Source organism: Heterocephalus glaber, unplaced genomic scaffold (genome assembly GCF_053883595.1).
Source record: "Heterocephalus glaber isolate CG9 unplaced genomic scaffold, H.glaber_assembly_v1.0 deba00001457, whole genome shotgun sequence".
Classification (NCBI taxonomy): domain Eukaryota; kingdom Metazoa; phylum Chordata; class Mammalia; order Rodentia; family Bathyergidae; genus Heterocephalus; species Heterocephalus glaber.
In genome coordinates this window covers 43,636,578-43,651,376 of record NW_028258305.1, presented here as the reverse complement: position 1 = coordinate 43,651,376, position 14,799 = coordinate 43,636,578, and the positions used below count along the sequence as shown (strand labels likewise).

Genomic DNA, 14,799 nt, shown 5'->3' with positions numbered 1-14,799 from the left:
AGGTTCTAATTTGTTCCCTTATCAACAGCTTACATTCCAATCAGCACAGCACACTGCAAATGCCCTGCCAGTAACATTAAAATATATGTGATGAGGTGAATCCAAAGAGGCATAAGAACCAGCATGGGCTATAGCAGTGGTGGCGAATCTATGGCACGTGTGTTGTTTATCTTTTAAGAGAAAAGATATTGCTGGGCATGGTAGTACACACCTATAGTCCCGGAACACGGGAGGCTGAGGGAGGCTGAGGCAGGAGGATCGCCTGTGGAGTTCAAGGCCAGCCCGGGATACATAGTAACTTTAAGGCCAGCCTGAACTGTATGGCAAGACCCTGTCTCAAAAAAACAAAAAAAAAACAAAAAAAAACAAAACAAAAAACAAAAAACAACAACAAAATGTTAATGCATGAGTTACTCTTCCTACACTAAAACCTTAGTATTCAGGTTTAATTAAAGTATTGGCACTTTGTGATAAGTAAGTGGCTTTGGGTTACTTTGGGCACTCACTCATAGGCTATAGAGTCAGGCTGCCTGGGTTTGAGCAGGGCCCAGAACCCACTGCGTGATCTTACGTAACCCAAATCAGATCCAAAGCCTCTTAGTCTCTTCCTCTATATGATGGGAGTACCTAGCCCACAGAACTCTGATGAAGATTAATAAATGATAATTTATGTTAAGACCTTTATAATAATGTACATAAGCTATTATTATGGTCAACTTTCTAAAGATAACAGCACTTCCATATTAAGACAGTCAGAATATCCCAGACAACTACTAAATGCTGGGTAACATGCCAGGCCTGCAATATACAGTAGTGAGTGAAACAGATCTTATATAGTTATGGCAAATACAAAAGAGGGACACATACATAATCTTACGAGGGAACTCTTCATTGCCACATTCATTTTAACAACATGAAAAAGTACCTTCTTTCTTGTCACTCTGGCTAATTTCAGCGTGAGGAAACACTCTTTGCAAGACGGCTAGGACGTTATTGAAGCTTCTTTCCAGCAGTGGCCTTATCATGGGGGACAGCGCGTGTCCCGAAGACATCACAGCACGTTGGGAAGCAGGCACAATATTCTGCATTGCATGGTAAAAATCCTGGGCACTGAGCACAATTGAGGAAACATCCAGCTGCAGTTTATGGCTGCTAGCATAGATCTGGGGATAACGCCTCCGAAGGGCAATCAGGGCAGCTTCAGTGCACAGAGCCTTGATATCAGCTCCACAGTAGCCTAATGCACAAAAGGAGGATAACAAAGGAAAGTTCATTCTTCTGGGCACCAAGCACATTTTGTAAACACCTCATATACAGTAATAACTAACATCAACTCAGTAATTATGTATAACTTTACTGGTAAAAGGAAGACTGATCATTTAACATCACCTAACAACCTATTGAATCAAGGCCAAATAAAAACTAAACAATGTTTTGAATATTTCAATAAATACATTAACATATATCGTGTGTCAGAACACTGATTACAATGTACAGCTTTTTTCAGGGAAGGTTTTTAAAAAATTACAGTTTCACTTCATCCTTTATCAAAATTCTCCATTGCTAGTTTAGTCTTCATGACATTACACTTACCTATATATGATTTTTCTAACATTATTAACCTCTAAACACACCTCAGAGCAGTACCTAAGCAGAAACTTCAAAAATAGCTATTCTAATGCCATCTCTTGAGTGTAGTCAACTAGCAAGTTTACATCCTAAAAATGATAATCTAAAGTATACTTTTGGAGCCGGGGATTTAGCTCAGTGGCACCGTGCCTGCCTTGCAAGCACAAGGTCCTCAGTTGGATCCCAGGTAGCACCAAAAAAAAAAAAAAAGCTAAAGTATACTTTCATCTCTGATAACTCCAATAGCATTAAGGGTATAAGAATGTTTAAAAATATTTAATATTTAATAATATTTAATATTTAATTTAATTTAATTTAATATTTAATATTTAATAATAATAAAAATATTTTAAATATTTTTTAAAATGGGGGGGAGGGGTGGTTAAAGTATGTAACTACTCACATTGATGGTCCACATTAACCTACTATAAAACCAATGGATACATACATATACATATTTATAAAATATATAAGCATATATGCTTGAAATGACTGACAGTCTAGTTTTAAAGGCTACATCAATACAGGGTACATTAACCTTTACTCATATTTCATGGATGACCCAATTAAACAGCAGATCAAGCCCCCAGTGCTTTTAAGTCATCTCATTAGTAAGAAACAAATACATAAAAAAACTTAAACTAGTAAGTCTGTATCACAAAAAGAAAGAAAAACTAGCCACATGTTGTCTTTCATACCAGCAGTTAAACCTGCATTTGGCCGCTTCTATCAGTTAGGCCAGCAGGGGGAAACAACCCCTCAAACAGCTTCTAGGACACTGAACTCCTAAACACCTGAAGGAGAGGCATCAGGTCTCTCACAATGATCTCATGCAACACTTAAACCCTGAACTTTAAATGTTGATTGCAAAGGAAAACTTACTTTTGTAAATAAGGACGGGAAGAGGGGTTTAAGGGAAGGGAGGGAAAGGGGGAAAAAAAGAAGAATCAAGATATATCATGTACAGGTACAAATTCCATATGACGAATGCTATCATGTATATCTAAAAGGTACCAATAAAATCATTTTTTAAAAAAACAAAGAAAAACTTAGTCGTAGGAGAAAAGATAACCTTGTGAGAATTTAACTCAGAAAATTCTAAACAGATAAAGCATAAATGTCATCCCACAATAGCAATCTATCCCCCAAATAAATCATCAGAATAATCAAATTTAACGTAACTTCTTTTATTTTCTATTTTTCAATTAATAAATCTGAAAAAATTATTTGAATATACACAGCTATTGGATTCATTTAACAAAATGAGTACAGAACATCTGCTTAAAGTTATAAAGTCAACGAAATAATCTAAGAATATGATTAAAGCATATGAACTCTGTCTTCCATATCAGAAAAATAAACTACCATCTTCAAATATTAAAAAACTCATCTCTTTTTCTTCTTTAAAAATATACATATTGCCGGGCATGGGGGCACATGCCTGTGATGCCAGCCCTGGGGAAGCTGAGGTAGGAGGATTGCTGTGAGTTGGAGGCCAGCCTAGGCTCCATAGCAATACCCTTTCTCAAAAAAACAACAACAATAAAAAGCCCAAAATATATATAGTCAACATACTGTATGGTCCTATTCAAGTGCAGAAGCCTAGGTTAAAAAGCTCAGAAATAATTAAGGCAAAACAAAAAACAGCCACTAAAAGGTATTTTATGTAGCATTATGTTTAACATTTATGTTTGCCATAGCAATGTGTTAACTACATACATGACAGCAATATATTGTTCATTTTTCCTAATTTTCACAGGGACTTTCACATGGATATGCATAATCAATAGACTAAAAAAATTGGAAATCTCTTCTTTACATTTGCTTGCAAGTAAGAAATACTGGTTTATATTTGTGGTTCTCTACTTGAATGCTGATCAGAGTGAACAATAAAACTGAAACAAAAATACAGATTCTCAAGTCCCACAACATAGTATATCAGAATCTCTAAAAGGCCTGAAATTATGTGTATTTTGAGAATGCTTTAGAAATGATTCTCATATAAACAAAAAATTTAGAACTACTAACTTAATGTACTTCTTTCACTGGATACAGAACTAATAATATATCACAGCCATGGTTAATGTGTTATCCTGGGGTGAACACATGTCCTGGTTCACAGTATCTTGTCCTGTCATAGTTAATAGTGTACTTCTCTACTCTCAAAAGAGTTGTCTTAGAAATACATGACATAATCATTCTGGTAATACTAAAACTATGCTACAGTCTTTTAAGAGCTAAAAACTGATATACAAGAAATTATAAGCATTCCTTTCATGATCGTTCTAATTCTACCATTACAATTTAATACTCTGCTGAACACAAATACCTAGCTAGCAAAGAAAGAGCATTTATTTTCATGTATTGCTCTTATGATAGAAATTTCTGAAAGATATACAATTACTAAAGAGCCCAGACTAAAAACAAAAACCAAAAAAGGTCAGATGACTAGAAACAGGTCATAACAAAATTTTATGAAGTTATTTTTTAAATAGAACATCACATAAATTGAAGGTCCACAATGCAGATACTTCATTGATACATTTTTTCTGTTTTAGCCCTCTCACTAAAAATAAACTAGAGAAATAAGAGTAGGGTTGAGCTCTTCATTAATCATTAGCTCCTACTGTTTGTGCAATTGTTCTGGATACCACTGTATTCTGAAAAATTTTTACTTAAAAATTATTCCTCTTATGCATGCAAAAATGTCCAAGTGCTAGGAAATTGCTTTCAAGGTAAAAGTTACCAAATCTATAACCTCTAGACCTTATCTTTGCAGTTGTTCATCAAGACTGCACAGTTTTTTCAGCATAAATTTCACTGAGCTGAACCCATACATGTTGAAACATGTTTGGGATAAATATACTGATGACTTCATAATGGATTTAAAATATATTACTATTTCATTCCTGTTGGAAGTTCTACATTTGTTGCTGCTGTTGTTTTTAGTGTGAACTAGCTTCTTAATAAATGCAATAAATGTCGCAAACAAAAACAGAAGTCATTTACTTACGATGGATTTTTAAGTCACTATCCAGGAAGAAAATGGTATGTAAGCAAAATCTGCACATATACTGCCACCCCATGGAGGGGAGAAAAGTGCAAGAGAGGTTTTTCAGTTTAGTAAGAAATTACATGTGAAAATTTAAAAACTTAGGAAGGTGACTAGAAGCTAAAAATCACTTAAACTGTGAGAAGTATTGACCTATGGATGCACAAAGAAACTAAGAATCTAATATTTGGGATGAAGAATTAAACTACAGTGTATATTTGAGATGACAGATAGAGTGATAGAAAATAATTTTAAAATACCTATCTCTTAGGGAATTTCCAAAATTATTTAAAGACTTCTGCTTATTTCTGTTAAGGTCATATCTGTGACGAATTCACAGAAAAAAAAATCTACAGATTTCCCATTCTGATCTGAACTCTAATACAGTAATATCATAAATAAAGGGGGACAAATTTCAAAAAGGGAAAAGACTGGGTTTTTTACCAAATACCACCCTCTCCCGTAAAGCAGCACAAGGCTTTGCAAAGGTCAAGCCAAATTTACATGAAATGGGTTTGGCGCATGCTCTCTTATACCAGGCAAAGCTTAAACTGGAGTAGTGCTGGAGAGATTTACGTTTTCTCCTCACCAGAAGATGTCGAGGTCTTTGTGGCTCAAAAGCTGAGGGATGCTGCTTCGGAGATGGAGGTCCCTGTGGATGAAGAGGATAATTCGGATGTAGCTAACTGAATGGACTAATGTTCTATTTAAGTTTTAATTATTTGATGGTGGATCACAATGATTTCTTAACTTGTTCTTTTTGGTTTTGGTAACTTTAAGGTTTTCCCAAGAAGACTTGTTAGTGGACTTATTTAGGGGTTGCTTCATAATGTTTAAAACGTTCATGGAGAGAGATTTTTTTTAATTGATATTTTGGAGAGTATGAGAGGAAAACTGACAAAAAGGGAAAATGAAGGAAGGAAAAATTCCTGTGTGTGTATTCAGGTACTTAATATTGCATCTCTTTTTATTTCTGACCTAATTAGAGCTGAAACCCTGGATTCCATCTCCTATGTATATAAATGCTTTCTCATCCCATCCTTTTAGGATGGTACTGTTCATTCACTCTGTAGGGAGACCTTCCACTCTGTGAAGGATTTAAAATTAAATCAGAAAGTTTTATATTTGGTTTACCAAATACAATTAAGCATTTTCTTTGAAGACTCCTCCCACCCAACTTCTTTCTAGACCACAGGAATAAAGATGCACCCATGTGTGTTACCTGCAAAGTAAAAGACTGCATTCCTGCCTTTGACATGGAACTTTCTTAAGTTTATGCTTATTTTTCTAAATAAAACTTCTGAGAAGGGACAACTACTAAAAGGAGACACTGTAGTAATATGAAGGATACCCAGCACTCAATGAAAAGCATCTATTACTACTAAATTTGTTAAACAAACACCTAATGGTAGCCAAAATTCTAACTTAGAAGTGCTCAAACTTTAAGTGAAATAGTTAAAATAACTTTTAAATATGAAGGCAGAGCCATCTACTGCACAAAAGACATAACTATACTCATTCACATTTCAAACATAAGGGGAAAGGAAAGCTGAGCAGAGCAATGACAGTCAAAGAATTCAAATAATAGCACTCACCAACACATTTTTCAGCCAGTTCACTTAAAAAAGCATCTGACAATTTCGGATTCCAGTCCCTGGTGTGAATCTGTAAGATGTGTTTTCTTGCCTAAGAAGAGTACACATAAATAAGTTTTCATCAACCCTTCAAATGTATTAGCTGAAACAAATTATGAATAGCCAATTTTTAAAAATGTAAACACCTTAGCATCCACATCTACCTGTGAAATATGTAGTAGAGTTCCTGCCTCTGCTGCACAAGATTAGACATCTGATGTTCTGAGAGGTAAAGAGACCTCACTAGTAGCGCATAATGACTAAGTGAGTCATCCAGGACTAATGTTTAAAAACTAAATTTCACTTTTCCATCATACCATTTTTACATTTGAAAACACATAAAAAACTTTAATGAGTTTTAATAATTAAAACTTTTAAACGAACTTTTTTTTAGTTTTTGTTTTTGTTTTCAATTTTTTGAGACAGAGTCCCAACATGTAATCCAGGGTGGGTTTCAACTCACTGTGTAGCCCAGGCTGGCTTCAACCTCGCAGCGATCCTCCTGCCTCTCTCTACCTTCCAAGTGCTGGGATTACAGGTGTGCGCCCCCATGCCCAGTTTTTATAAAGTTTAGATTTCACAGAACTTTGGGTTCTATTGCATGTATAAGGTGCAGACAATGAGTAAAATGACAAATAATTTTAAACAATTTTGCCTTAATTTTTTTTCTCCAAAACAGAATTCTCTGGCTTAAATCTGACTATATAGCACAATCTAAATTTTATCATTTTGGTTTTGCAAAGAACAAAATTTTCTAAATAGCAAAAAGAAACACTAATGTAGAAAAATCTACAGTCACCTGACAGATGGGAACAGAATTCTTTTTTCATGACCGCTTTCTTTTAGAGGATGGAAAGTGGATGACACTTTTAAAAAGTAAATATTAAAAAAATAAATACATAAAAAGTAAATATTCAGGCTGGAAGTGTGAACTCAGAGGCAAAGTGCTTGCCCAGCATGTACAAGACCTGGGTCTGATCTACAGCAGTACCAAAAAACAAAAAAAAAAGAATATCCTTATTCCCTCAACACCACTGCCCGAACTTGCTTAGACATAAAAAAGCAAATTATAACCAAGACACTCTTATTGACTTAAAGAATTTGGGGCCTAGCAACCAAAACAAAAGGAACAACTTCAAATTCATTAAAATACATCTTACTCAAGAAGCTGGCAAAATGTGACAGCAATAGCTATCATTTCAATTACAATTTCTAAGTCAGGAGCTCAGGTACCAAAATGAAATCAATGTAGCATTTGTTTCCTTCCAACTTGAAATTATCTGTCTCAACAGATCCTTAAAAACTATAAACGCAAGTCCAAAAGAAACATTATACTGACAGTGTATATATTCATTAGAAGACAGTAGAGCATGAAAAACATAAAACAAAATGTAAACTGGAAGATACCTCAAAAACTATCTATTCTAGGCTGGGGGTGTAGCTCAGCGGCACAGCACCTGCCTGGCAGGCGTGAGATTCTGAGTTTGATCCCCAGTACTGCCCCATATATATATATATATATATATATATATATATATATATATACTTTTTTTTTTTCTTAGACCCTCATTTTACAAAATAAGTAAATAAATGTTTGAAGAACTGAAATTACCTAAGGTCAGTAAATTATTGTCAGGTCTCAAACATGTAATGATATGCTTTCTCCATATAATTCTATCAGTCACCTTTCTTTTACTAAAATCAATATAGAATGAAGGGAAATTATTTAAATGAAGAAATCCAGAGATCTTCACTGTCCATTTTACTCTATATGTTATATAGATCGTACAGCTTCCCTAAGAGAAAGTACCTTCCTCCGCTTTTTTGGGGTGGGGGGGGGGGGTGTTGGTAATGGAGATTAAATCCAGGGCTTCTGCACTGAGCTACATCCCCAGCTCATTTCTAATTTTTTATTTTAAGAGTTTTGTAAAATCACTAAATTGCCCAGGCTGGGCTCGAACTTGCAATCCTCCTATTTCACCCTCCCAGAGTGCGGGGATTACAAGTATATGCCAATATATCTGGCTACCTTCCTCTACCGCTAAGAATCAAAGACAAATTCAAGACCTTCATTTGTCAGAATTTACAAACACAGACACAAATATCAATGACAATGCAGATACTGAATACTACACAACAGAGGAAAAGAAAAACTGAGAAGCATTACTGCATAAGAAGACATGTATTATTTTATGCTAATAAAGATGTAATAAAAAAAGATCTAATGAGATTAATAAAATTTGGAACCAAGATTTAGTTGTATTAATCTTTTATTTGGTTAAATGGTGAGAGTTATAATATTTTACTGCCCCTTGTTTGTGTGGTCTATGCCTGAACTGTGAGGGTTGTGATAGGCACAGAGATCCTTAGACCTGTTGTTCTAGGAAAACTAGGGAAGCACAGAAGTGGCTTTCCTGAGCAAAAAGGGACACTGGCTATGTCTCCTAGAACTAAGTATGTTTCTTGTATGCTGCAGAGCCAAAAACTTGTGATTGTATTGTTGTTAGATGTTACAAGCAAGATGACATTTCTCTATGTTGAAATAGACTTCCACCCTGTCTCATACAACTAAACCCACTTCTAAGCACTGGGTATATTCGTAGAAACAGCACTTGGGCAGTGAAAAGGGTGCTGTATATGCTTTGTGTCCCATCCTGACAGGGGAAACCTGGCACCTGACTCAACAACTGACAGTAGGGCTGTGCAGACAGATATCAAGTTGAGGCACCACCTGTTCTACACTGGGAAGCCTTCATTTTGCTGTAGCTTCTACAGTCCTAGTCACTCAGCCTTTCACATCTGTGTGCCTAAACCAGGCATTTCAGAGGGCAGTACTGCTAACGCCTACACAACCAGGCATTTCACATAAACAGCTAAGTTCAAAGCCACACAACAATACACATTCAAATATAGCATCTCCTCTAAATCTCTCTCTCAAACCAAGTCTAACAAAAATTTCAAGAATTAGCAAAAAAGAGTTGTGTATAATAGTAAATCACATTTTATATCATGGTAATTATATATACTACTACCCCATCTTAAGAATACATTCTTTTTTAAAAAAAAAAAAACTACTCTACACTGACAACATTATACCCTTTTAATTAAATACCTGTAGTTAATTAGTTATTCTGAAAACTTAGGTTGGCAATGTAACTGAGTGGTGGAGCATCAAGGTCTTGGGTTCAAGCTAGAGGTGGTAGTGAACATGGCAAAGTGTATGTTTAATCCTCAGCACTGCCCCCATCCTCAAAATGAAAATCGGGGTACTGGCTCCTTACTGAAAAACTTACCCATACACTAAAAACATCATTTTTATGAGAAAAAGTTATTTTGGTTAGAGACAGCTACCAAATAAGATAATTGCTACAATCTAGAGAAATAAACAGCAAGTAAGCATCCACAATAACTTATTAAGAGCTTAAGAAGCACAAAATCCAAACAATAAAAATTAATAAAACATCACCCTCAAAAGTATATATATACACACAGTTTATAAATGAGTTAAATATAAATCTTAATACACTGAAAACAAAAACTCTTACCTTTTGATCAGGCAGATTGAAAAGGAATTCTCTGTCAAAACGACCCGGTCTCCTGAGTGCAGGATCTATAGAATCAAGTCTGTTTGTAGCACCAATAACAACAATTTCACCTCTGTTATCTAATCCATCCATAAGAGCAAGGAGGGTGGACACTATAGAGCTGGAAAAAATTTTCAAGAAAATTAAAAATGCTTTAAATGAAAGAAAAACTTGTAATTTGCAGATGACACGATCCTCTATATCAAAGACCCCAAGAACTCCACCAAAAGTTTTCTAGACTTAATAACCAAATTCAGTAAAGTACTTGGATACAAGGTCAACACAAAAATCAATGGCTTTCCTGTACACGAACAACAGACTCACTGAGAGAGAAACGGGGCAAACAATTCCTTTCACAATAGCATCCAAAAAACTGAAATACTTAGGAATCAACCTAACAAAAGAAATCAAAGACCTCTTCTCTGAAACCTACAGCACTCTGAAAAGAGAGACTGAAGATGATATCAGAAAACGGACAGACATCCCCTGCTCCTGGGTAGGAAGAATCAACATAGTGAAAATGGCCATACTTCTAAAACTGTTATATAAATTCAAGGCAATCCCAATTGAAATCCCAGCAGCATACTTCACAGACCTTGAGAAAACAATCCAAAAATTTATTTGGAACAAGAAGAGACCCAGAATAGCAAAAGCAATTCTAGGAAACAGATACATGGCAGAGGGTATTACAACCCCCAACTTGAAACTCTACTACAAAGCTACTGTGATAAAAACAGCATGGTACTGGCAAAGAAACAGACCTGAGGACCAGTGGAACAGATTAGAAGATGCAGACAGACACACTCAGGCACCTCATCTTTGACAAAGGACCCAAACACCCTCACTAGAGGAAAGGAACCCTCTTTAATAAATGGTGCTGGAAAAATTGGGTTTCAACTTGCCAAAGATTAAAACTAGACCTATATCTCTCACCATGCACTAAACTAAAATCCAAATGGATTAAAGATCTAAATATTAAAACAGAAACACTAAACCGGCTGGAAGAGAGGTTAGGTAGAACTCTTGAAGACATTGGTGTAGGAAAAGCTTTCATGAAGAAAACCTCAGTTGCCTGTGAACTAGCACAAACAATCACCAAGTGGGATCTCTTCTTACTAAAAGGCTTCTGCACTGCAAGAGAAACCACCAGCAGTGTGAAGAGACAACCCACAATGTGGGAAACAATTTTCACCTGCTCTTCCTCAGATAAAGGTCTACTATCTCGAATCTATAAAGAACTTTAAAATATCAGACCTCCCAAATTTAAAGACCCAATCCGAAAATGGGCATCTGAAATGAACAGATAGTTCTCACACAAAGAAGTAGAAATGGCAAATAAACATATGAAAAAATGTTCAACATCACTGGTCATTCGAGGGATGCAAATGAAAACAACACTGAGATTCCACCTCACTCCAGAAAGAATGGCTGCCATCATGAAATCAACCAATAACAAATGCTGGTGGGGCTGTGGGGAAAGAAGAACACTGCTCCACTGCTGGTGAGAGGGTAGACTGGTGCAACCACTGTGGAAATCAGTATGGAGATACCTCAAAGAACTAGAACTGGAAGTCCCATTTGACCCAGCTATTCCCCTGCTGGGTATCTTCCCCAAAGAATTAAAAGAATCATACCACAGCGATATATGTGCACCCAATGTTCACAGCAGCACAATTTGTAACAGCTAAAACTTGGAAACAGCCCAAATACCCATCAACTGGAGACTGGATCAAGAAAATGTGGGGTTTTTTTTATAAAATGGAGTACTACTCAGCCATCAAAATCGAGAAATTAGAGACATTTATTGCTAAATGGATGCACACTGAGGCGATTCTCTTAAGTGAAATAAATAGGACACACCGTGTAAATACCAAATAGTTTCTCTAGTGTGAGAAACTGAAAGTGTAAATAAGGACTAAAAGGTCTAATAGATAATGTGAAATAGGAAGAAAAGGGGCAAAGGGGAAGGGGAAGTGGGAGGGGTAGGGGAAAGGAAAGAAGGGAAGGAATTAATATGAGAACATGGAAAAACGGAAACAAAGTCTTTGTAAATAGGGAGGGACGGAGGGGTTGAAGGGAGGGTAGGGGAAGGGGGAAAAAAATAAGAATCAAGAGAGTATCTAAAGGTACATATCTCCAATGATGAATGTCATTATATTGTACACCTAAAATGTACCAATAAAAGGATATACAAAAAAAAAAGAAAGAAAAACTTGTAAACATTGCTACTTACAATAATTTCTACCAGTCTTAAATGCTAATAAAATAACTAGCACAGGTACATCTTAATGAAATATGAACCGGTCTGGGGATGTAGCTCAGTGGCACCACACCTGTCTCGCAAGCACAAGGTCCTGAGTTTGATTCCCGGTACCAAAAAAAAGAAACATGTAAAGCACAGTAACTGAGCGAAAAAGAAACAAAGGAAGAAAAACAGTAAGGAAAAATAAAATGGACTTATCTAAATTTAAACCTGAGCTGCTTTGTGTAGCTCAGGGGCAGAGAACTTGCCTACCCCAGGATCTGACACCCAGCACAACCAAGACAAACATCACTTTATTGCTTCAAAAGGCACAATCAAGAAAGAAAAAGACAACCCAAAGAAGATGAAAATGTTTGCAAATCATATATTTAATAAAAGTTGGGCTGGGGATTTAGCTCAGTGGTTTCACCGCTTGCTGCGCAAGCGCAAGGACCCGAGTTCGATCCCTGGTACCAAAAAAAAAGTCTAGGGTTGAAATACGTAAAGAATCATCACAACTGAACAATACAAAAACAAACAACAAATCTAAAAAATAGGAGAAAGATTTTATACAAAGGACACATCATCAAACTCTCCCTATGGAGATAAAACCAAATTCAACACCACTTTAAATCCACCATGTCCTGGTTATCAAGTTCTGACTGTTTTGTAGTACAAGAATTTCCAGATGTAAAGTCTCAAACATGGCTAGAAACAAAATTATGATCTAAATTAAATTCTACAAGTTGACTTAAAAAAAAAAAACTCTGAACAGCCTCTGGATCGAACTGTATAGTGCTGAAAATACAGCCCAGACTACTTAGCATGCAAGGCCTACCTGCTTAGCCCCAAACCTCTCTCCCACATCATCATCTTCTTTTCCAGATACATCGGACAGGTGTTAATCTCTTCATGACATATCTGCTGAACTATGCAACCATCATAGTACCCACATTATCTTCCAAAAGCATTACTTTACCCTTCAAGTAAGTTTTGTACAGTGTGAAGTGAGGTGCAAGGTTTTGCTTTCTTCACCAGAATCCAATTTTCCCTGTATTATTTATACAAAACATTACCCTTTCCCAACAACATTTGTATTGCCTCTATTCTTACAAATCAATCATAAATCTACTGTGTGTATTAATTTGTAGCTCTGTCCATTAGTCTATCTGTCTAATTTTCAGCCAATATTAAATCATCTTAACCCTCCAAGGCTTTGATAATGCAGAACAGCAAGTCCTCCCACCTTGTCCTTCCACAGAGCTTTCACTATTTTTAATCCTTTGTGCTTCCGTATAAATTTCAAAATCATTTTGTTTATTTCTCCAAAGTGAAAGTGCTAGAAAGAGGACTGACGGAGGGAACGACAGTTCTGTTGGTTGGACACACCATGGTCAGGTGGGCGTGTGCCAGACCTGTGGTGTGTGGCCCAGTGAGGTTAGATGGGACGGGATTAGTCATCTGAAGCTTTCTGTGACGTCAGCTCTGACAACCTTGTTATGTCTTCACTCGTTAGGCTTTGATATACAAATAAAACTATTTTCTTTGTATTTTAAAAAAAAAAGCTGTAGGGCTGGGGATTTAGCTCAGTGGTTTCGCTGCCTGCTGTGCAAGCACAAGGACTTGAGTTCGATCCCCCGGTACAAAAGAAAAAAAAAAAACCTGTAAGTTTGAATTGTATTGTACTGAATCTATTCATTAATGTGCAAGAAAAGGCAAAAATATCCAGGCTGGAGATGTGGCTCAGTGGTAAGCATGTGCACATTACTATGTGGAAAGACATGGTTCCAATCCCAGCATCACTGAACGGCAGTTGGTGAGGATACAGCTCCACAGTGCGGCTCTGGTCTACCAAGGAAAGCATCCAGGTTAGGTGCCCAGCACACCCCCAGCAGATCAGGATTCCAAGTCATGAAACGTGGCACTTCTCTAGTTCATCATTTTTTGTTTGTTTGTTTGTTTTTTTGGTACCAGGGATTGAACTCAGAGCCTTGCTTGTTAGGCAGGCGGAACCACTGAGCTAAATCCCCAGCCTATTCATCGTTCCTTAAATGTTTTTCAATTAAGTTTTATTTTCTGCATAGATATTATATAAGAATTTTTAAATTTATTCGTACTAACTTCCTTTTAAAATGACATTGTAGGGGCCCGGGATTTAGCTCAGTGGTTTCGCCGCCAGCTGCGCAAGTGCAAGGACCCGAGTTCGATCCCCAGTACCAAAAATAAATAAATAAATAAATAAATAAAATGACATTGTAAATAATGTTTCGCTTTGCATAATTACTAATACATACATGTACAAAATTTCTGCTTACACTGATTGGTGTAACCATGCCAGCAATTATCTATAGATTGCCTTGGAATTTCTACAAGCATAACAACATCATCTACAAATGTTACCAGTTATCATTTTGCCTCTCCAGTAAACATACTTTGTATGGCTTTGCTCTACTAGACTACAATGACTAGAATCTATAGTTCAGTGCTGAAAGTGTTCACAGTAGTCATGCTTGTCATATGCCCCAAACTAAAAGTTTTCATGTTTTAACATTAAGTATATGTTATAGATTTTTTTAAATTAAAATGTATTAACTGTACATCTGAACAAAGTTAATGTGGCAGTGCACAGCTGTAATCCCAGTCCTCTGGGAGACTGAA

The 14,799-nt window shown here is 36.3% G+C and overlaps 1 protein-coding gene and 1 non-coding gene across 20 annotated transcripts in view; both read right to left on the bottom strand.

The window, feature by feature from the left end:
- Atad2b (ATPase family AAA domain containing 2B) overlaps positions 1 to 14,799 on the bottom strand; it is a 168,161-nt gene that overhangs the window by 66,895 nt on the left and 86,467 nt on the right. For 15 of the 19 annotated variants that reach the window (XR_015453239.1, XR_015453238.1, XM_087216627.1 and 12 more), the window contains 4 exons: positions 9,861 to 10,020; positions 6,277 to 6,367; positions 926 to 1,237; positions 212 to 331 (listed from right to left, as the gene is read on the bottom strand). Coding sequence is in view for 17 of the 19 variants with exons in the window: in XM_087216627.1 (XP_087072753.1) it covers positions 212 to 331; positions 926 to 1,237; positions 6,277 to 6,367; positions 9,861 to 10,020 (683 nt within the window). In the remaining 2 variants the exon portion in view is untranslated. The remainder of the gene's footprint in view (positions 1 to 211; positions 332 to 925; positions 1,238 to 6,276; positions 6,368 to 9,860; positions 10,021 to 14,799) is intronic. The other 4 variants (XM_087216617.1, XM_087216618.1, XM_087216619.1 and 1 more) reach the window with 1 other exon arrangement.
- On the bottom strand, positions 13,025 to 13,090 carry LOC147827074 (small nucleolar RNA SNORD77). Its single transcript, XR_015453318.1, has one exon. It is a non-coding gene; the product is annotated as a small nucleolar RNA SNORD77 (small nucleolar RNA).